The sequence below is a fragment of the Schistocerca americana genome, chromosome X (assembly GCF_021461395.2).
Source record: "Schistocerca americana isolate TAMUIC-IGC-003095 chromosome X, iqSchAmer2.1, whole genome shotgun sequence".
In the NCBI taxonomy this organism is placed as follows: Eukaryota; Metazoa; Arthropoda; class Insecta; order Orthoptera; family Acrididae; genus Schistocerca; species Schistocerca americana.
In genome coordinates, this window is record NC_060130.1 from 204,384,144 (window position 1) to 204,408,810 (window position 24,667).

General features: G+C 40.2%; 1 protein-coding gene across 3 annotated transcripts in view; it reads right to left on the reverse strand.

The window, feature by feature from the left end:
- Positions 1-23,925, reverse strand: part of LOC124555794 (acyl-CoA-binding domain-containing protein 5) — a 149,994-nt gene extending 126,069 nt beyond the window's left edge. Inside the window, exons 1-2 of one of the 3 annotated variants that reach the window (XM_047129856.1) lie at positions 23,761-23,925; positions 14,880-14,921 (exon numbers count right to left, since the gene is read on the reverse strand). In XM_047129856.1, coding sequence (XP_046985812.1) covers positions 14,880-14,921; positions 23,761-23,821 — 103 coding nt within the window. In that variant the 5' untranslated portion in view covers positions 23,822-23,925. The remainder of the gene's footprint in view (positions 1-14,879; positions 14,922-23,760) is intronic. The other 2 variants (XM_047129855.1, XM_047129857.1) reach the window with 2 other exon arrangements.
- Positions 23,926-24,667: the final 742 nt, after the last annotated feature.

The window sequence follows — 24,667 nt, forward strand, 5'->3', positions numbered from 1 at the left end:
GTGTCCAACATGGGTGGCAATTCTCTGAAAGGACCATCCCGCCAAACGAAAGAACACAATTTGACCCCTTTCAAACTCGCTCAGTTTGCTGTAAGAAGCACGAGTGCATCTCCGTGACGTGGTTGACTGCTTGCTTCACACGTCTGCATCACACTGTGCCTTCTGGTTGTGAGCATTCCTTATTAAAGGACAGACACATATGGCGCTCTGGTAACTATGCCACTAAAATATCTGTTGGCTGATGACGCTGAAACCAGTATCAGTACATCTACTATCCCCAGGTGGCATATGGAATTTGTCATCATATTAAAATCGACGTTGTCTTTCCAGGTGTACTAATATTTTTCCGGCACTGTATTATATCCTTAACATTTGAAGAACGCGGTGGTGATATTCAAAAGTAATAGGGAACTCTCAGGTCTACACCAACTGAAAATACAGTATTGGGTGCATCAAAATGGCTGCAGACTTCCGTATCGAAAATAATATAAATGACAGTTCAGTGTCTGAAAACATTCTCTCTGGTAACAGAAACAGTGAACAGCTTCAGGTACAGACAGTGTTCATTGTGCTATATCATCTTCCACCATGTTATTTCATACTTTCAGCTGAGGCTCCCAAATTCCTTAACTTCTTAAATTCGTTGTTTTTAAGTCTGTTACCAAATGATGGAACCTGTAAGTGAACCTCTTAATGCATTAACAATTCATTGAATTCCAGATAGCAAACAATTTTAACAAAACTGTATCTTTCTAGATCCCACTGAAGATGCCTTACAGTAAAAAGAGGCGAAATATGTGTGAGGGAAATAAATTACAGGGCAGCAAGAAAAGGCGGTTTTTATTTACAAAACAAATATTTTTATCAGGGTCTAACTTCCATACACTATCCGTTCAAAAGTATCTCGGCACCTGTTAGTGGAAATTAAAACGAAGTGTGACTACCCTTCGCCTTTATGACGACTTCAGCTGCTTTCAGTGAGGTGTCAATGTCAGTGGAAGAATGGTAGCCCATTCTGCTTCAAGAGCCAAAACCAGAGAAGTTAGTGATGACGGACTCTGGGGTCTGGAGCGAAGTCTACATTTTTTTCTCATCGCAAAAGTGTTCCACTGGGTTGAGGTCAGGATTCTGGCCAGACCAGATCAATTCAGCAATGCTAGTGTCCACAAGCCACTGGCTTACAGGCGCTTCTTTATGAGAGGATGCATTGTCATGCTGATACAATCATCGTCTCCGAGCTACTACTCCACTGTGTGCAGCGCACATTGTTACAAAATGTGTTAATACCCTTTCACGATTTCTTACTCACAATAAGGAGACCATACCCGATCCATGAGATATACCCGAACAGTACACATAGCAAGTAACGTTCCCCAGGCCCAAACGCTTCCATCGGATTGCCACGGGTATAGCGTGATTAATCATTCCAAATCACTCGTTTCTAGTTATCCACTGTCCAGTAAAGCCGCTCTTTGCACCATCCCAAATGTCACTGCAGAAGGGTGTGGCTTATGAGGAGCTACTCTACCATTGTACCCACTTCTTCTTAACTCCCCAATCAGAGGAATTTCGTTAGCTGGACTGCTCGTGAGTGATTTCTTTCTCTAATTTCACGCGATTTTCTACAATCATCCCCTGCTACGCCACCGGTCAATGTCCGTCGGTACATGAGGTCTGCCTGGTCTCGGTTTATCTGTGTTTACTCCTTCACGTTTCCACTTCGCAATCACATCACCAACACTCGACTTGGGCAGCTTTGGTTGCTTGGTTGGAGGAGGAGCAGACATTGAGGTCATCGGTCTCATCAGATTAGGGAAGGATGGGGAAGGAGTCGGTCGTGCCCTTTCAAAGGAACCATCCCAGCATTTGCCTGAAGTGATTTAGGGAAATCACGGAAAACCTAAATCAGGATGGCCGGACGCGGGATTGAACCGTCGTCCTCCCGAATGTGTGGGCAGCTTTAAAAGGCTAAAATGTCCCTGATTGATATATTACTCAAGCGATGTCCAATGAATAGTCAATGTTTGAAGTCCCTGAGCTCTCCTGGCTGACCTGCTGTTGCTGCTTCTCTATTGACAACGCAATATTCCCGCCTCCTTTTATGCTGGCGGGTCTCCATCTTGTGGTCAATTCCGCATTACATATGGGAGACCTGACACTTTTGATCAGATAGTGAATATTAGGAGCCATACGTTGTTTTCAACAACGATAAAGTTGTGTCTTAGCTCCTACTCTCAACTTACACTAGCACTTATGGGATGCCTTCATATCACTGCCAAAGAAACAAAAAACGTACCATGAAGGAGTTGCCAGAATGGGACGTAAATCTGTAGATGTGATTCAGAAAAATTGGATGATTTCTTCAAGAGCTTCACAAATTAAGCAATTCAATAACGTGATGATCCACCTCTGGCTCTTATGCAAGCAGTTATTCGCCTCGGCAGTGACTGATAGAGTTGTTGGAAGTCCTCAGGAAAGATATGTTGCCACATTCTGTCCTACTGGCGCATTAGCTCGTCAAAATCCCGAGAAGAGCCATACCCATAAAGCTCCAAATGTTCTCAATTGGGGAGATCTGGACACTTTGCTGGCCAAGGTAGAGTTTGGCAAACACGAAGACAAGCAGCAGAAACGGTTGCCGTATCCGAGCGGCCATTATTTTGCTGAAATGTATGCCCAGGACGGCTTGCCATGAACGGCAACAAAACGGGTCGTACGAGGGTCACTCCAAAAGAAATGCACACTATTTTTGTAAAAATACAGTTTTCATTCTACATGTGTGAAAGTTTTACAGTGTGTAGATACATCCTTACCGCTTGTTTTCTAACTTAGTTCTACCTGTTCCCGTTAGTGGGGCCGTCACAGTATGTCTTCAAGACGGCTGCTACACATGACGTTCGTCAGAAGCAACATGCTGTCATAGAATTCCTGTACTGTGAAAACGAGACAGTGGGAAACATGCACAAGAGGTTGAGAAAGGTGTATGGAGATGCTGCTGTCGAACGCAGTACAGTTAGTCGGTGGGCAAGCAGGTTACGTGATGAAAGCAGACACGGCAATATTGAGGACTGTCCTCGCAGTGGCAGGCCTCGTACTGTACACACTCCAGACAATGTGCAGACAGTTAACGAATTGGTGACTGCTGACAGACGCATGACAGTGAACGAACTGTCACGCTACGTTGGGATAGGGGAAGGAAGTGTTTGCAGAATACTGAAAGTGTTGGCGTTACAAAAGGTTTGTGCGAGGTGGGTTCCCAGGATGTTGACAGTTTCTCACAAAGAAACAAGAAAAATGGTATACAGAGAACTTTTGGAACAGTACGAGAATGCTGGAGATGAATTTCTTGGAAGAATTGTGACAGGTGATGAAACATGGCTCCATCATTTTTCACCAGAGACGAAAAGGCAATCAATCGAGTGGCATCATGCAAATTCACCCAAGGAAAAAAAAATAATAAATCCAAACCACATCTGCTGGCAAAGTTATGGCTACGGTGTTTTTCGATTACGAAGGACTCTTGCTTGTGGACATCACGCCAAGTGGAACCACAATAAATTCTGATGCATATGTGACGACACTGAAGAAACTTCAAGCTCGACTGAGTCGTGTTCGATCACATCGGCAAAAGCAGGATGTTTTGCTGTTGCACGACAATGCACGGCCACATGTCAGTCAAAAAACCATGGAAGCGATCACAAAACTCGGATGGACAACACTGAAACACCCACCTTACAGTCCTGACCTGGCTACACCCACCTTACAGTCCTGACCTGGCTCCATGTGACTATCATCCGTTTGGGAAACTGAAAGACTCTCTTCGTGGAACAAGGTTTGAAGATAATGACTCCCTTGTGCACGCTGCCAAACAGTGGCTCCAACAGGTTGGTCCAGAATTTTGCCGTGCGGATATACAGGCGCTGGTTCCAAGATGGCGTAAGGCAGTTGAGAGGGATGGAAATTATGTGGAGAAATGAAAATATTGTTCCTAAAGGATGTATCTACACACTGTAAACTTTCAAAGATGTAGAATAAAAGATGGATTTAAAAAAAATAGTGTGCATTTCTTTTGGAGTAACCCTCGTAGAATATCGTCGACGTACCGCTGTGGTGTAAAGGTATCGCGGATGGCCACAGGGGTCCTGCTATCAGAAGAAATGGCACCACAGATGATCACTCCTGGATGCCCGGCCGATATGGCGGTCGACAGCCAGGTTGGCACCCCACCACTGTCTTGGTCACCTGCAGACACGTCTTCGTTGGTCATCGAAGGCGCAGACTCTTCAGTGATGACCACAGCACAGTGGCACGTCGACGATATTCTACGCCCCATTTTTTGCCCTTCATGGAAAGCCATCCTGCGCTTACATTTCAGTAAGATAATGCCCGCCTGCACATGGTGAGAGTTGCTATTGCTTGTCTTCATGCTTGACAAAGCCTACCTTGAGCAGCAAGCTCGCTAACAACGTATGCAGCATTATGGGCAGGGCCCTCCATCTAGCTCGGGATTTTGACGATCTAACACGCTGTTTCAATAGAATTTGGCAAGTATCCTTCAGAGGGGCATCCAACAACTCTGTCAATCAATGCCACGCCGAATAACTACTTGCATAATGGGCAGAGGTTGACCAACGCGTTATTGACTTGCCCAATTTGTGAAGCTCGTTCTCTTGAATAACTCAGATAATTTTCTGAAATTGTAATCATATCTTTGTCGGTGCATGTCCATTAAATCTACCGCTTTCCGTTCCATCCGGATAATTCCTTCGCCGTGTGTCTCTTTTTTGTCTTAGTAGTGTAAAACTTGGATCCTCCTGTGGATGCTGTACACAAGGTGGACGAGACGTTGCTCTCTTCAACAACAGCCCTCGGGTTATCTTGTGTGAGGATACACTGCAAGAGTCAACTGGTCCAAAGCGTGTTCAATCAGATTCATGTCAACATATAAGGTTGGCTATTCTATTCACTCAATTTCTGCCGCCTGGAGAGAGGTGTTCACGAGATGAGCCTAACGATCTGGCGTATTATGTGTGTTTTTTTTTTTTTTTTTTTTTTTTTTTTTTTTTAAGATGACGTGGTGACAGCTGTATTAGACAATATGATGGAGGATACTGTCTCGATACTTCAAAGAACATAAATAAAAGACAGTTTATTTTGTTTTCCGCTTCTTAGTCCCTGCATGCCTTTTGATGACGACGGCAGGTATTTAACTGCCATATAGCCGTCAGTAGATCTGTGTGTTCTTTGCATAGGCATGGTTTGCTTTGCACAATCTGCCTGTTCATGCTCTACTGCTGTTGGATAATGCACCATCACGTCCATCTGAGGAAGATTTGGTGAAAGGGGACATAAAAGCTCTCTTTCTGCCTTCTAATATGACCTCACTCATCCAACCAATGGATCAGGGCGTTATCGAATGGTTAAAAAGGTGATATAGCGGAAAGTATATCAGCTCAATCTTGGAAAAATCTGATGGAGATCATAACTTATTTGAGGCAATGGAATCCCTGAACATCAAAGATGCTATCTGCACAATCGCTGCAGCATGGGATGAACTGAAACCTGACACACTGCGGAAATCATGGCGTAAGCTTTGGCCACAAGTTATGACTGAAAATGAGCATACCGAAGATGAGCAAAACAACGACGCACTCGAGATCGTTAAAGATCTACAAACTCTGGACCCGAACGTCCCTGCCAATGAAGTTGAAGAGTGGATCAACGAATGTGACAAAGACTGTGACACTTTGAAGAGTTCAATGACGACCTGATTGTTGCCGCTGTTAGCCAGGAAACTGTGAATGAGGACTCGGACGGCGAAGACGAACCCCCCCCCCCCCCCTCCCCCCCGAGATCTTCAGAGGTGGTGGTCCAGGCTGCTGTACATACCAGTACCTCTAATACCCAGTAGCACGTCCTCTTGCATTGATGCATGCCTGTATTCCTCGTGGCATATTATCCACAAGTTAATCAAGGCACTGTTTGTCCAGATTGCCCCACTCTTCGACGGCGATTCGACGTAGATCCAACAGAGTGGCTGTTGGTTCACGTCGTCCATAAACAGCCCTTTTCAATATATCCCAGGCATGTTCGATAGAGTTCATGTCTGAAGAACATTCTGGCCACTCTAATCGAGCGATGTCGTTATCCTGAAGGAAGTCATTCACAAGATGCGCACGATGGTGGGGCGCGAATTGTCGTCCATGAAGACGAATGCCTCCCCAACATCCTGCCGATATGGTTGCACTATCGGTCAGGGGATGGCATTCACGTATCGTACAGCCATTACAGTGCTTTCCATGACCACCAGCAGGGTACGTCGGCCAATCGTAAAGCCACCCCAAAACAGACGGAACCTCCACCTTGCTGCACTCGCTCGACAATGTGTCTAACGCGTTCAGCCTGACCGGGGTTGTCTTCAAACACGTCTTCGACGATTGTCTGGTTGAAGGCACATGTGACACTCCTCGGTGAACAGAACGTGATGCCAATCCTGAGCAGTCGATTTGGCATGCTGCTGGGCCCATCTGTGCCGCACTGCACGGTGCCGTGGATGCACGGATAGAGCTTGCCTTGGACGTCGGGAGTGAAGTTGCGCATCATGCAGCCTATTGTGTACAGTCTGAGTCGTAACACGACGTCCTGTGGCTGCACGAAAAGCATTATTCAATATGGTGGCGCTGCTGTCAGTGTTCCTCCAAGCCATAATCCGTAGGTAGCGGTCATCCACTGCAGTAGTAGCCTTTGGGCGGCCTGAGCGAGGCATTAAATCGACGGTTCCTGTCTCTCTGTATCTCCTCCATGTCCGAACGACATCGCTTTGGTTCACTCCGAGACGCCTGGACACTTCCCTTGTTGACAGCCCCTCCTGGCACAAAGTAACAATGCGGACGCGATCAAACCGCGGTATTGACCGTCTAGGCATGGTTGAAGTACAGACAACACTAGATCCTTCTTCCTGGTGGAATGACGAACTGGTCGGCTGTCGGACCCCCTCCGTCTAATAGGCGCTGTTCTTGCATGGCTGTTTACATCCTTGGGCGGGTTTAGTCACGTCTCTGAACAGTCAAAGGGACTGTGTCCGTGATACAGTATCCACAGTCGACATCTATCTTCAGGAGTTCTGGGAACCGGAGTGATGCAAAACTTTTTTTGATGTTTGTATTTAAAGCTGTGCAGACGTACGTCAACCTTCAATTACTCACGTAGCACAAGAGTGAAAGACAGGCATAAAGTGTAGTATGAGAAACTCTGAAAACCTAAAGCACTTTGAAGTGGAAATACGAGTACATACCCTACACCACATTTGCAAACCACTTCATATTAACAGAATCAATACGCCACTGGCAGTAACAATAATTGATAGACAACTAATGACAACCTACCACAAAAAAGATCCAATACAGTAGCTGTAAGCATAAGATAGGCCACCCTTTTCACTTTAACAAATTATTTTTTTTGATGTTATAATCTATGCCTAAAATGTCGAATTAAGATTTTGATTATTTGAGGTTTCGAATAAACCTGCGATTTCAGTCCATAGATACCGAACTATAACACGATTGATATTTTCATCCTCAAGATGCCACAAATTTTCTCTTTCTCGTATTAAACTTAACAGTTTCTCACGCTCCGTAACGTCGGTCGAATTGAGTGAAGAAAACAAACTGATTTGGATTTCAGCGATTGTCGTTCGAAGTCTGTACGTTCGGGAGATACGATCTCACATCTACATCTACGTGATTAATCTGCTGTTCACAATAAAGTGCCTGGCAGAGGGTTCAGTGAACCACCTTCAGGCTGTCTCTCTACCGTTCCACTCTCGAACAGCACGCGGGAAAAACCAGCACTTAAATTTTTCTATGCGAGCTCTGATTTCTCTTATTTTAACGTGATGAACATTTCTCCCTATATGGGTGGGTGCTAACTGAATGTTTTCGCAATCGGAGGAGAAAACTGGTGATTGAAATTTAATGAGAAGATCCAGTTGCAACGCAAAACGCCTTTGTTTTAATGATTGCCACTCCAATTCACGTATCATGTCTGTGACACTATCACCCCTATTTCGCGATAATACAAAACGAGCTGCCCTTCTTTGAACTTTTTCGATGTCATCCGTCAGTCCCAACTGAGGCAGATCTCACACCGCAAAGCAATACTCCAGAATAGAGCGGACAAGCGCGGTGTAAGCAGTCTCTTTAGTAGACCTATTGCACTTTCTAAGTGTTCTGCCAATGAATCGCAGTCTTGTTTGCTCTAGCCACAATATTATCTATGTGATCGTTCCATTTTTGGTTATTTGTAATTGTAATCCCTAAGTATTTAGCTGAATTTACAGCCTTCAGATTTGTGTGACTTGTCGCGAAATCGAAATTTAGCTGATTTCTTTTAGTGCTCATGTGAATACATTCACACTTCTCTTTATTCAGGGTCAATTGCCACTTTTCGCACCATACAGATATCTAAATCATTTTGCAAGTCGTTTTGGTCATCTGATGACTTTACAAGACGGTAATTGACACCATCATCTGCAAACAGTCTAAGACGGCTACTCACATTGGCTCCTATGTCGTTAATATAGATCAGGAACAATAGAGGGCCTATAACACTTTCTTGGGGAACGCCGGATATTACTTCTGTTTTACTCGGTGACTTTTCGTCTATTACTAGGAACTGCGACCTTTCTGACAGGATATCCGGAATCCAGTCGCACAACTGAGGCGATACTCCGTAGGCACGCAGTTTGGTTACAAGACGCTTGTGAGGAACGATGTCTGGAAATCTAAAAATTTGGAATCAATTTGACATCCCCGGTCGATAGCACTTATTACTTCATGAGTGTAAAGAGCTAGTTGTGTTTCACAGGAACGATATTTTCTGAATCCGTGCTGACTGTGCGTCAATAAATCGTTTTCTTCGAGGTACTTCATAATGTTCGAATACAGTATATGTTCGAAAACCCTACTGCAAATCGACGTTAGTGATATAGGCCTGTAATTCAGCGGATTAGTCCTACTTCCCTTTTTAGGTATTGGTGTGATCGGCTGTAGTGGCGTACTGATTTGAAAACATTGGCCGTCTGCGGCCGATGTAGGCCGTCGACGGAATCCACCGATATCGGTGGCACTGTGACCGCAGCTTAACCCGGCCAAGTTCCCTGAGGTGCTCGTCGTTTGATGTGACCCAGGAAGCTCATCAAACTCCACCGTGGTGCGGTACAAGTACAAACAACAGCAAACATACTTCACTGCAAGAAGAGGAATTTCATGTGCGTGCAGCACTGTGGTTTGTTTCGTATACAACACATTACTGCATGTTTCTGACTAGCAGTCATTGCTCTAAACGTAACGCTGCTATCACCTGGACGGGTTTATACTGACAATAGGTCAGTAGTCATAATGTTCTGGCCGATCAGTGTATTCAGGATGTACAATCAATGATCTGAAAATCCACTTTTGCAGTTTGCTCTATGAGCCCTTTTGCCAGGCTTTATCATTTGTGTTTGTTTTGGCTCAATACCATAAGGCCATTTGTGTATGCCTATCGCTTGTGGTAGCTATTCAATTTTGCACCATTCCCTCGCTAAAATACGCATGCCCGATGACCTTGTCAAACAACAGATTAAATGAAAGTGGAGACATTATATCACTGTGCCTTCACTATGCTACATAAAATGTGAATGTGCCTTCTAAAGTGTTAATGTATTAATAACTGCACAGTGATTACAGTTTAATGTATGGTACATTACTGGAGACAAAACACCACTCAGACTGCAGGGGGGGAGGAATCAGTCAGCATTATTTATGAATAGTTACTCTGGGAATTACTGACATCAATCTAGCATGCAATCGATTCTTCAGTTCATCCCAAAGAAGTTTGATGGAGTTCAGACAGTGGCTTTGAGCAGACTCATCCACGAAATCTATTTGATGTTCCGTGATCCATGGCTGAATGTTTCAAGGGTTGTAGGCAGGAAAAATATTAAGCTGTTATATGTAAGTGAGCATATTACTTTTAACAGTAAAAGTTTATAAACTGTAATAAAGTTTATAAACTGTAATAAAGTTTATAAATTGTAGTAAAATATTTAATATCTAAATTGATATTGATATATAAGTAATTTTCAACAACCCATGACTACAACTTCACTGATGACTGTGTCCGACACACAGGGAGGGAAGAGTTATGTGATGTTCCTACAGTACAACACATGGATTGCCGGATCAAACTTTATTCTTTTCATTGACTCATTCTATCAGAAACCATGTCTATGGTGACAAATTTTATGTACACTTATATACCTTTGGGAAAGAGCCTTGCGTCTTATCTGTCCACATTCATTGTGGTGTCCCAGCACATTTGGGCATGGCCATATTGTTTATGCCACGATTACTGCACCAATAAAGCAACACAATGGCTCTCTTCAGTATCTCACTGCAGCACACCAATCGGATTCTAGGCTTTGAGAGACTTAATAGGCATTCATCAGGATACTACTGGAGGAACAGCATTAAATCAATGAGGAAGAAATGTTTTCTACCCTGGCCACATCAAGGTCATAATGAATACAGCACTAGAGTTTAACTGGGTATGTGTCAGGGTGAACATCAGTTGTGCCTTTTTTCCCTAATGAAATTGTCCCACCATTTGCTTGAAATGATGTAGGAAAATCTCTAAAACCTAAATCTGGATGCTGCCTCGAAAGATGTAGGTGCCCATGGAATAAAAACATAATGGGTCATAACATGTGTCTTGTCTCTGTCACTTCTTGTGCTTTAAGCTAGATTATAACTGACATCAGTGTGGATTTTGTGTATTTTAACAAACAGTTTCTACAGTCTTACATTTCTCGAATAGACCACACTGAAAGAAGCACTGATGAATGCCTGCTGAAAAATAGAGAGCATAACAATGAATGCTCACAGTTTAGATCTCAAAATTGGGGGTTTGTCACATTCCTCATTCAACTAGAAAATTTCTGAAACAGCTTTAATCCATACATTTGTTAAAGAAATGTTATCTTGTGCAATATTCCAGTATCATTAACCATGATGTACACAGGGAAACCTAAAAGCAAATGTCTTTGCAGACTGTAAGAAATAAAACATGACACTCAAATGGTTATGAAGAAGAGATGTTTAGTGCAACGAACAATATAAATAACAAGAAATAAATAAAAGCCCAGATTTGATTTTCAGTTGCTGGACTTACGCGAAAAGACAATTTACACTGTGGTCAAAGAGTGTTAGACTGAAGGTACCCCCCAATATGCAGGGCACAATGTGCAGGGAGAGCCAGGAAAAGGTATATAATCCTTATACCACCAAATCATCTTCAAACGGGAAGCTTTGCTCTCATGAGATCAAGGAAACATATGGCAAATAAAGGCCAACAATGGAGCCCTGGGACTCGATACAAATGTGTTAAAGATATTTGCCTGTGACTACCTTGTAGACACCTATCAGGTGTCATTCTAGTCTAAAAAAATTATCTGTTGGTTTCATAAATCAATATCTATTACCAATGGTAAATAGTTTTGGTAGGCAACATTTCAAATAAAATGAGTACCCACATTATAATGAACACAATGTAAGATAAAACATGAAATTACGTTCTGCTTTAAGTTTCTACACAATAAAGGACAATTTTTTTTACACATGTTTATAAACTATTTTGGAACAACAATATTAAATACTACTTACAATGAATTAACCTTCTGTTGATTTACACACTTAAATGTATGACCTTGTAATAAAAACTATTCCATGGCAGACCACAACGTTTGGAGCATGACAGAAGTAAAAACATCTCTCACAGTTGCATAATAAGCTACACAATAAGTTCAGATAATTATAATGCATATAAAAAACTTATGTATATCAAACCACTACAGGAACTAACTGCAATATAAAACTGTCTGCTAATAAAGTAATGTTTTGAAATGTGTACCAATGCAAATGGTAGTCTTGGGTATTATATTACGGGAACGAGGAAAGGGCATATTTCCTCAGAAATGAAGTTCTTCCTACATCAACCCTCCAGGCACAGTTAGTTAGTTTCATGTTCCAAGAATCATTTTGCATAATAGTTCATAATGATGTGGAATGAGTCATTCTACATTCAAATCGCAAATTACTTTGTATATTCAGTTCATTCTGAACTTTTCTCAGTTTTTTGTCCACAAAGAAAAAAGATATTCAGATGTGAGTTAGTAAGGCCCACCTACCACCTTTTACAAATTACAGTAACAGAAATTCTTCTATGGACTAGGAGGAGCTATAAAGGAGAAACTTTCAGTTTCTTTTCAAATTTTACTCCACCACCACCACCACCACCACCACCACCACCAAATTACACTCTTTACCTTCATAATTGTTCAAACATATCCACAAACAACATGAGAATTTTTAGACCCTCTAATTTTTGCTGAAGACATAAAATATTTACCTGAAGATAGAATTACTCTGTAGTTACATACGAGATGCTATCCAAAATTTTCGGAACTGGTGCTGCCGTCTGTTGAAAACCTTACCTTTGGACTAATGGTCACCATCACCCTCGAAGAAGTTCCAATCCACATGTGCACACCAGTCCCAGCACTTCTGCCACTGCTCACACTTTTTCTGGAAGTCCTGTTCTTCGAGGGTGTTTACCACTGCCAGCGATGCTTCTTGAATCCTCTCTTGAGTGTCAAACCGATGGCCTTTCAACTTGAGTTTCGGTTTTGGGAACAGCACGAAGTCGCAAGGTGCCAAATCTAGCAAGTACAGTGGGTGAGGTACAACTGCCATCATGTTTTTTTTTGCCAAAAAGGTCTCTGTGAGCAAAGACGTGTGACAGAGCGCGTTGTTGTGATGCAGCAGCCAGTTCTCTCGACGCCAAAATTCGAGCCATTGTCATTGCACATTTTCACGGAGCCGCCGCAAAACATCACAGTAGTATGCAGAATTCACTGTTTGGTTGGGTGGGATGAGTTCTTTGTGCACAATTCCCTTGGCATCAAAGAAAATGATGATCATGCTCTTCACCTGTCTTGCTTTTTTGGGTCTTGGAGAGCTCGGGCTCTTCCACTGGGATGATTGTTGCTTTGTCTCTGGGTCATAACCGTAAATCCAGCTCTCGTCCCCAGTGATAACCCATGACAAGAAGGTTGGATCATCAGATGCAGTCTGACGAAGGCCCGTGCACACTTCAACACGCTGCACCTTCTGATCAGCTGTCAAGATCCTTGGCACAAATTTTCAGTGACACAATGCATGCCCAATTCATCAGTCAACTTTCGTTGACATGTCCCATAACCAATTCTCACTTCATCCACAAGGTCTTTAAGGTTCGATGTCGATCCGCACGAACCAGTTGTTGAAGTTTGGCAACAATGTCTGGCGTTGTGCGGCTAATGGCCCTTCCAGTGTGAACTTCATCTTCGATATCTGTACGGTCGGCCCTGAACCAAGCATGCCACTCAAACACCCGTGTACGACTCATGTTCTGACCCCCAAACAGTTGTTGAATCATTGCAAGGGTCTCCGTAGCACTTCAAACACAGAGTATTACGGAAATCACTGTCAACACGCAACACGTCCTCCCAGCCTGAATGCCACTCTGCACACTAACTCATGAGATATGCAACTCTCATCACCTAGCGGTGCAAAAATTTTGGATTCCACCTAGTATACCACGATTCATAAATGCTGATGTTGCAGTCTTCAGGCCAAAGACCAGTCCGATGCAGCTCTCCACACAAGTCTATTAGGTGCAATTCTCTTCATCTATACATAGCTATAGCAACCCACATCTATCCGAACCTGCTTACTGTAATCAAACTTTGATCAACGTACACAAATTCCACCTCCAAAACTTCCCTCAAATACCAAATCTACAATTCCTTGCCTCAGGATGTGTCCTGTCAACTGATCTTTTTTTTTATATATCATGTTGTGCCATACATTTCTTTTTTCCACAATTCAATACTGTATCTTTTTATTCGTTATCTGATCTACCCACCTAATCTTTCCCCAATGACATCATCCTCATACATAGCTCCCATTCACAGATAGAAATGATGGATGAATGGTGATACGACAAAACTTATTTGATTGCAGACAGACATGTTTCATAAGACTCGTTCATAACCCAAAAATCCAGTTCTGTACAACTGTGTAAGGTGAAAACCTGATTGTTACCACACTATTGAAGGAAAAAATGCGTAACAGCATTCTTTTTCAGAAAGCACATTAATTACTTCTGTAATTGAGGCTTTGTAGTAAAATTTTTAACATGTAAAATTTGTAAGGAACTCGTTCGGTATGAAATTCAAACCTGGAGTTAAAAATGTGAAAAGAACATGAACATTTCAAAATAATAACAGTCATTGCCTTCAAAGCATTAAAGTTTCTTCTCTGATTCTCTCTTCTATACATTAATAGACTTGTAGAAAACCCCAGAAGAAAGATAAATAATTGTTATACGGACAGACAACCACCCATCACACAGGGGAATACTGAGTGCTGGGCATTCACACAGAGCCATGATTACTTCTGTAACCTCATGAACTTTCGCTGTTCAGTGCACAAGCAGCCACTCTACTGACAGAGCAACTTCACCACTCAGGCCCAGCATCAAGATGTCACACTGATGAATGGAACATTGAAAACTGACCAGCAATCTTCACTGCTTTTTAAAAATTTTTTCTGAATTGCTTAATCCATGCACAGTTCAATGTATGACTGTCAGCCCTCATCCCATTATAAATGTATAAATCACGTACATTATACAACAAACTGACCATCAGCTCCAACAGAAGGATTTTACTTTTAAAAATTAACAACACTTTTGATGATGTTTCATTTAAGATAAAAGAAACTGAATGATGGACTCACCCGGACTACTGAACAGAATACTCCTTATTGCACCAGCTTTAACTGCAAGACAATTTAATTTATTTCACACATAGTACCATAGGAGTAATAATGACAGCCATAAGCCATTAAACAGAATGCATAGTCAATCACACATTTGCGTGTTCCACAAATTGTGCACGCTAACTTGTCTGGAACTTGAACATAGCAGTTGCTTCACGAAAGTGATATATCTTTTGCATGATAGTGAAGCAACTCATTTGGTCTCAAATGCACATTTCTTAAAGGAATGGGTAAACTGTGTGTGAATCTCTAATTACAGCACAGGATCACAAACTGAATCATACTTGTTCAGGTCTGTTGAGGAAAATTATTCTATATTTGGTCAATATAGTGAAGAGCATTTAAAAACTTAATGTAATGTGATGTCGAAACCACAGTCCATAGACTCCTAACAGAGGCCTACATAATGTTTGCAATCTGACACTACATACTTCTTCAACATCTTATTTCATACCTAGAAAAATTCTGCGGATCTTTGATGTAGTTACTCTTACTCATGTATCTATTTATTTTCACGTTTGAGCATTTTGCACACTACTGATGTTAACAGCTTGTACAAATTGGATAATATGTAATGATACATATAATAAACAGTTAACTCAAGTAGATTTGCATACAAGCATACAACGAGTATAGCCTACGTGAAAATTTTAAATTATCTTTTTCACAATCAAGAAAATCCATTATAGCAGTGAAAGCCTTGTTTTTAGCTCATTTTTGTATAACATTTCTGGAGGTTTTTAATGAGGCAGTGAGTGGTTCTGGTGACAGGGCACTGTGCATCTAGTGGCAGTGCAGTGAACAATTTTGCTCCAAGGTATGTATGGCTATTCTGAGTCTTGCTTAGTCTCGTAAAGGGGTAGTCACTGTTTACTAGCCAACCGAGTATAAATAATGATGGTAGTGCAACGACACCTAGTTTCTTCTAGAGCAGCTTACAGGACACATTGTTTTTGAATACAGCAACACATCCGGTGACCTTTCTCTGGCACATTAAAACTCTTTTTTCCAGTGAAGCTGCTCCAAAGCAGTGTTCAGTATATTCTGTGGCTATGAAAAAATGCGTAATAGGTGCTAAGCATCAGTTTTCGCTCTCATATGCTCTAAGTTAGCATAACAGGTATATGGCTGTTGATAATTTAGTGCATACAGAATCTGTGTGGAGGTTCCAAGTTAATTTGGAATCGAAGTGTACACCAAAAACTTTAACATACATAAAATCATTGTTGGTAATGTATAAACCAGAAATTACATTTTTGGTTTTACTCTGGTTTCCAATTAATTCATTGCCTTTAAACCAGATATTCTTATGCCTGCTTTGCTTTGTTCTTTCAGGTCCTCTGTCACTTCCAGTTGCAATGAAAATTTCATCAGCATACAGAACAAATCTAAATGTCACAATACTGAGCAGGTCATTACTATAAATTATAAACAATAAGGGTCCCAGCACAGAACCTTGGTGGCACACCTCTTGAAAATCTAGGAATCCAGAGCTCATACAATTAAAATGTATCTATCCCTTCCTACTCTCAACATACAGTTCTATAAGTGTTCTGAATATCGAATCCCTTAGCACATCAGTTGTCTATTAGAATACGATGACTTACTGAGTCAAATGACTTGCTCAGATCAATCAGAAGAGCATCAACAGACTACTTCGCTTCAAAGGCACTGAGGATTGTTGAAACAACATTTTCAACAACTTTCAGTGAAATGAATTTTCCCTGAAGACATACCGAGTGTGGGTGTTCCATTGCAGGTGAAACATTTGCAAATTTTTTGATACATGCAATGTTCTACTATAATTATTAAATGTATAACTGAAAGAGTTATCAATAGGTATCAACACGAGTTGCTTCCCTTTCATGGTATCTTTAAGCACGCTGGAAAAAAAACAACTCACAAAAATCCAATTTATTAGTACCATGACATGGTCATAGCAAATTGTCTGAAATCTTTTTAGTATCAAAATTTGACAGACTATACAATCTTCTGATTTTCAGCTGCTCTGGAATATAACACCATATGGAGTCACACAATGAAAGTAACCGATTGAACAAACTTTTATGTATGTTACGTTCTTACACTGTTAAGCCAGCAAACTTTTTTCTTTTGAAGCACACTATCAAATATGTTTGTGGGCAAATTTCTTTCTTTTTAGAGTGTCAGCTTGGTACTAAATCTTCACCAACTCACTGCTTGCATAATGCAAAGTGAATCTGCATGGTGTTGGGTGAACAAGGTGACAATATGTGACAGTACAAACTACACTCATGACAAGGTGAAAGTGGAAATGGTCTTTCTCTAATCCAAAGATGATGTATTACAAGGGTGATCATATTGTGTAGATAACTACAAAAACTGATTGCACAGTGTAGTTTTGTAACTGTGTTGTGCTGGATTATGTTTGAAAGGACAAGGAAAGAGTGTAAACGTGTGTTGATAAAAACCTTTTTCTTTTTCAATAACACCAAGGGAGTTGTATAGCTCAACAATGCATTTTTTTGTGAGTTACTAACAACAGTATTACATCCGAACTGGATAAGAAACTGCGGGGAACTTTATAATTTTACAGACAAACTGTGTGCACTGTTGTATGGCTGGGTGCTGTCTGCTACCTCTACTCCCCTGGCAATCAGTTAAACATTTTTCACAATCACTACAAAAGGTTACTTATGGACTGAACTTCAATATGTCAATGTGGTATGCGGACCTTAGTTTCAGAGGAAGCAAGGAGGGTTGCTGTGTTTGCTGTCACATCGACATATCATATGTTTCGTGTGACACACAGAGTCAACAGAAAAAGTCGGTTGTTTCCCATTACAAACAAAACAATTTTAAAAGCAAAATTTTATGTGGCTGTTTGATAGGGTGATCCCAGATTACTTTAGTGCTATATTTGGTTTAGCGATATGTACTATCAGAGACAGTAAAACATGAAAAATAACCAGTGCCCAACAGGGACAGCACTGCCCTGATCTGCACTGTCGGCTAGTGCAGTAAGCAGCCCTGCTGAGTTGCTGCTAGAGTACTGGTTAATTTTCATGTTTTACTGTTCCTATTAAAACATACTGATATGACAAACACCACATTAGACTAATTTGGGACGGCTCTACGGAATGGGCAAGTAAAATTTCACTTTGAAAATAATTTCTTTAGCAATAGGAAACTGGCACTATCCATTAACACTGGATGTTACACGAGAGATGTGATAAGCAGTATTTTACAAAAATGAAATTGAAAATGTCTCTCCTACGAGTTGGCAGGCTCTTTTTCTCTGGAGTTTTGTCAGATATTTTCAATTTTGTTTTTGCAAATGAATTTTTTTTTTTTAACAGACCATAACTCGATGTTGTGCCTTATCAACCATAACCAACAGGCCTCAGAGTGCAAGACTTCAAGTGGCAAGCAGTTCTGTGGTAGTTTTTTTTTTTCTTTTCTTTCTTTCTTCAGAGTTTCACTATGGGTTCAATGGATCTGTGCACAAGGAAACATCTTCAGTACCTGGAAAAGGCTGTCTGCTTTGCACAACAATATTGAAATAGTTTAGAGTTTTTTTGAAGGGGTTGATTAAATTGTTATTTACTCAGCAGTGAAGAGAATAATTCTGCTGTACGAAATTAGTGCAGAAAGATTGAGGTGCATTGTAACACCAGTTAGGGAACACTCCTTTGGACTGTTTGAACCTACAAAATACACCATTATGCAAGGATATATTACATTCTTTGTAGGCACTGAGATAAGAGCAGGTGGAAAACGGAAACTACCAGTCTGTGAAGAAAAAAAAAAAAAAAAAAAAAAAACTTTGTTCTAATGGCAATCTTGGAAAGTGTAGTGCTCGACACTGAAAAACCAAATATCGAGAGGTGTTATATGGAACACATTCCACATCAAGTAGCAAAACTATTCGAAACAATCAGTCCAAGACTGAGATATCACAACTACCAATACTTTAATGGCAACTATTCAGCTTTAGTAGTCTCACAAATTTGTGAGAAACTTCCTACAACAACCTGCCCAATATGACTGATGTTTCTGAAAATGACGACTTGGCTGAACAACTAATTTTTTGTAGTGAAAGACAATGACTGTGCCAATCTGTAAATGAGTTCATAAAAATACTCACTGACTGGTCTCGAAAGCTGAAAAAATATCCCATGTATAGTAGAACGGGTATCGAGAAAGAAAAATTATGAGACTTAATTGTAAAGCTGTAACTGGTCAAGGACTTTTGATACCTGAAACTACTAAAAGATAACTACTAAACTACATACTACTAAAACACAAAAAATATGAATGCATGCAATGGAACAATAACCTAAAATGCATCAACAGAAGCATCAGATTCCACCTGTCTGCTTTGACCCATGACGTAATGGTAGTGGTGTGTGTGACGTCACTACGGCACAGGGTTTCTGAGCTATTGTGTTGTAGATGTCATGTTGTTGTATTTAATCATGCCCTCTGGTGGTGTATGTGGACATGCCGAGTTTAACATATGGTATTGCGTTCATTTGAGGTTCGGTTGTCATTGTTCTAACGTGATTTTGAGTTTAGGTAGTTGGTGCGGTAAGCTGCAGGTGCTATTTGCTTGGTATTGATATCTGCAGTTGACGTATACAGGGCAAGGGAAATGTTTGACTCCTGTGGTTTTGTTGGTGTAGTAGAATGTTGTAATTTAAATTTTTGATATTATTTGTTTTGGGATGGTGGGGTGCTTTTTTTATTATTGCATATTTAGCTTGTACCAGCCCTACACCCCCAATATCCCGCAGTTGTCCTGCTGGTTTCATTTTATTTTTGGAGCGAGACATTATTGTGTCATTCTTATTTTTGTTCGCGTGTGTATGCAGTGACATCATTGTTGTCATTTTGTTTATGCTGGGAGTACCCGTTTCCATCACATTGGTGGCGTCATGGGTCAAAGCAGAAAGATGGAATCTGACACTTCTGTATTACCCCTAAAATTACATACAGTAAATACAGCATTTAGTTGGTGGAGTGCTTTCAGGCAACAATAATGTAAAAAGGGAAAGGTAATTACAATTGTTCGTCATGCACTTTACTACAACATGCTACCCATATCTACAGTATACAGGGATGCAACAAAATGTGTGGCTAAACTTTCAGTACACATTCCTCACAAGTGGAAGAAGAAAACGTGGTAAGTGGACATATTTTTGGAAATGCTTTAGTTCCACATTAGAAATAATTTTCTATGACTCTTCAGATTAGGTCGACATTAAACACAGGAAACATACAGAAATGGACTGTATCAGCATACCAATTGAAGCTTTCTCTTAACTGAAAAGCTCAGAATGTTCTCCATTAGTAATAATACATGCATTAACCCACAATCACATTAAATTCTATATGTTATGACATAACACTGGAGTACTGAATATGGTTTTGAAGACTTCTTCAATACAGAAATGTAGATTCTTCTGCACATTGTTATGTTTGATACACAAGAGTTTTCAAGTACCAGAACAGATAAAAGTGCGGTGGGTTTAGGCTAGGAGAATGCAGAAGCCATCCGATTTGTCCATCTCATCCTATACATTTGGCACACGATCCTGTGAACTTAAGAATTACGACTTAACAAGGCATAAGCAAGGGGAAGAGTGACTATTTTATGAAGGAAAAAAAAGTGGTATGCTGGTACAGTCTGATACTTGCTGTTTCCTACAGTTAATGTATCATGAAGAATTTCAGGAAATGAGGTTTTACATGGAAATATGAGGAAAGTATCCTGAAAGTCTGGATTATAGTGCTCTTACACCCAACATAATAAAAATATAACAGGAATGTAAAAATTCTTTGGGCATAATCAAGGAGTGAAAATATAACACTTTTCGTGCAGGATATGTGGCTCACAATTAATAATTACTGTGGGATAACACAACTGTGCATTAGTGCATATGTAGATACAGGAAACAGAAGCCAATGGTTAATGCATTCTACATGGCAGCACGCCACAATATCATGCCAGATTAGTTAGCTAGCTCGCCCTATTCCAACCAATAATTTCACACTTCTAATCACGTGATTTAGATTTCAATTTTTAAGTAACTGATATTAAATTGGTAGTGTGGACAAAATCTTTGGAAGTATCTAACAGAAGCTTTCTTTAATAAGAAGTTGTTAATGCAAGCAATCCAGGGCACAGTATCAGCAGCAATAGAATAGACAAGAGAAACTAATTAGCATGTTCCATACCATAACGTGTTACTGTGCACATCATTTGTGGAACACACAATTAACTAGCAAATTATAATAAGTTACCTTGTACTTCTACTATCACCAGTACTTTACAATATGGCTATAGCCACATATCAAGAATTTTGAAACATTTTCTTGTCATAACTGTTCACACAATACCAACACACAAAAAATTACAGGTAACACCAGTGCGGCAAAATTCTGTACAAGAGCACAAAGGAGGAAGTGTAAATGACTATTCTGCAGGAGCTGATGTTACCCAGCCTTGGTAAAATGTCAACAGTTATGACACCGAGTTAAATGTGATTGTTACATGACAAACAAAACACAGCCAAGAGGCTATTCATAAATTGCCACCATCACAGAATATAGAGCAACTACTGCAGTGAAGTGGCAGACTAAAAACTGTCTACAAGTCAGTGATGTCCATCTAATTAGCAATTCAAACAGTAATGGTGAAAGTTAGAAGAGGTTAAAAAAAATGCAAATGCTACGATGCAACTTAATTTAGAGAAAATATCTTTTAACTTCTGATTCAACAGATAGGTACTAACAACAAATGTAGTCCCTAATACATTGCATTGCTGTTAAAAAAGCACAAAAGTAGCGCAAAGCTTCTTCCACCAGGTATAACAGCAAAATACAAGAAAAAACCTGAAAAAAATATCTGGGACTGAATTGCACCTTCACCGTAAGAAAACCTGCTACAGTTATGCAGAGCAATTAATGAGTGCCATGACATATATAAACACACAGTAAAGCTAAAGTATATACAGAATAACACTAACGTTTAATTGCTGTTCTTTATAACAATCCATCTGTTGTTTTTACTTTTACTCTGCACACTGTTTATTTTCCAACCCCACTGGCAAAACATTTATGAATAAGATCTGAAGGTAGGACGATTAGACTTTAACATCCCATCAATAGTGTCATCATTAGAGACAGAGCACAAGGTCCCTTTATGAAAGTATGAGGAATAAAATGTGCTGTCATGCACTGTTCAAAGGAACCATCTTGGCAATTTAGGGAAAGCACGGAAAACCTAACTCAGCCTGGTTGGATGTGGATTTGAACCACCGTCTTCCAAGTGCGAGTCCAGTGTGCTAACCACTCCATCATCTCACCTGGTATGAATAAAATCCGATGAATCTATTGTGAAAATTAGGGCCAAATTTGTAGAAATCATTTTTTGAGCACTAAATCATAAATGGTTTCTTCCTGAAACATTTTACACTGAACTCTGACAGCCTTTCCTTGTCAAACATGTAAAAATTGTGAAAGCATACAAAGAGCAAGTCCATGAAACGATCTGCTTAAAAGTGTCAGGTTTCACACACACTCACAGTAACAAAGTAAATTAATTGCACAGTTTATGTAACATTCCAACCCATAATTTTTTTATTTTTAAAAAATCTCTTGTGTTGCTAGTGACATATATCGTGCCACCACCACCACGAAAAACAATGATGACAACCAAATCATCACATGAATGGCTGATAACAATAGTCCAGTTTAAATGAAGAAGTATGTTTATTTTCTAAAATAGTTCATACTCCCTTAAGACCAAAACAAAGTAATTATGCAAAACAAAATGTGATTAGCAAAAATGGTTATTTATAGAATAATTGTCTCCTCTCTCACACACACACACACACACACACACACACACGAGAGGTGGAGGGGGGGGGGTGGAGGGACGCGAGGAAACTAAACTATTTAAATAATTCAGGATTAGAACAATCTATCTGCATGCCACGTTTAGTCTAACATTTGTCAACATGCTACTTTCACAGTAGACATGAGGTAAACATTTTTACGAATTTTCCGAAGTTATTAGCAGTAAATATTGTTTCACCTGCTAACTAGCAATGGCATCAATTGGCAGAAACAAACATTGAATATCAACATTCTGAATGGCAGAACATACAATTCCTTGCACAGTATAAAAGCTAAAAGACTCTTCATGAAGGTAAAACGCTACTACTTGTAAGGTATCGTCCTGTGATTTTATAATTTGATAGTCATTGCAAATAGCTCGTATCTCTAGGCAAACCGTGATGTTATAAACACTGAGCTCCTTTCTGATTACTGCAAATGGGGTCTTTAAGTGAAGGGAAGCACTAAAACTAACATTTAACAAAATGCAAGTGACAGTGAGTTTATTCCTTCCATATCTTACTACCAGAACGACATGGAATCCCGAAACAGTTGGAGATTATTCTCAGCTTAGAGCTATAGTAACAGTAACAATATTTTTAGCCACTCATTACTCTATTCAAGAGTCTCGTTGCAAATTGTGCTTAGCTTCCAAGCGTATGCACGTCATTAATTTATATATTTATGGCTTTTAATTGTAGTTATCAATTTTAAAGGTATTGTTTCAACACATCAGAATTTTATCACTGCCTATCTACTCACGGAATAAATGCAATAAAAACTTCAGGAACTCTACTGAAGTCCTCGTTTAAACGGTAATGCTATAATATCACAACAATTAAAAAAAACTATGACACTTTCAATTCAAACCTATTCTCACAGCAGTAATCACTGACACACCAATTATTTAAGTGATATATTTCGCTGGTTAAAATATAAAAACGCACACTGTACCTACCATTTTTTGGTAAATTACGGATGACATTAACAGCTGCTCTAAATTTTTCTTCAGTAGTCATTGCGGGAGCTAGCTTTCACACCACTTCCCCCAACCAGCACAAACACTTCGTACACACTGCCACTTCCAACTCCACTGAGCACTGACGTCTACTCAGGTTTGCTTCTCGACCCAAGTAAAACAACTGCGCATCACGTGACGCTAACAGAGTCGACTGACACTGTTTCAAGGATACACATCACGCGCAGCGCGTGCGCTTCCAGCAATAATAAAATAGAGTATGCACATATACAATAGGAAGATAATTAATTCTACATGCACACACTTTATAGTATACTATGTAGCACAGCTATTGTATTCTTCACTTAAGATCGCTAAACGTGCACCATTAAAAAGTAACAAATGCCTCGCGGTCCAAAACATACAGAAAAAAGTGGTAAATTTTTTGCTTGAAGAATTCGCTTGCACAGCTCCAGAACTGTAGAACTTGCTGGCCGCTATTGTCTCGAGGTATTTTCGCTGCCTCGTACAGCAGAGGCAAAGGTTCAAGTCCCGCCTTGGCATTTGATTGGAGGCTTTAAATTCGCCGTGACTTTTTATGCACCGGTACACTATAGCTGCAACATTGAAACAAAAATTTGCTGATTATAAATGAACTAATATGTGACTGTAAATTCAAATGTGGTTGACTTCAAAACGAATGACGTAGTTACACAATATATAGCCTATATACGAATGCAGATTAAAATAATCAGAGCTTGAGAGAAATTACGTTCACATAAAATGAAAATACAATAAGATTTCATTGTAGGAGTGAACAGAATGACTATAATGGTCCCGGTGCACTTGATCAAAAAATTTTGTAATTTGTTTACATTTGTGACACCACAAGCCACGTATTCCCTTA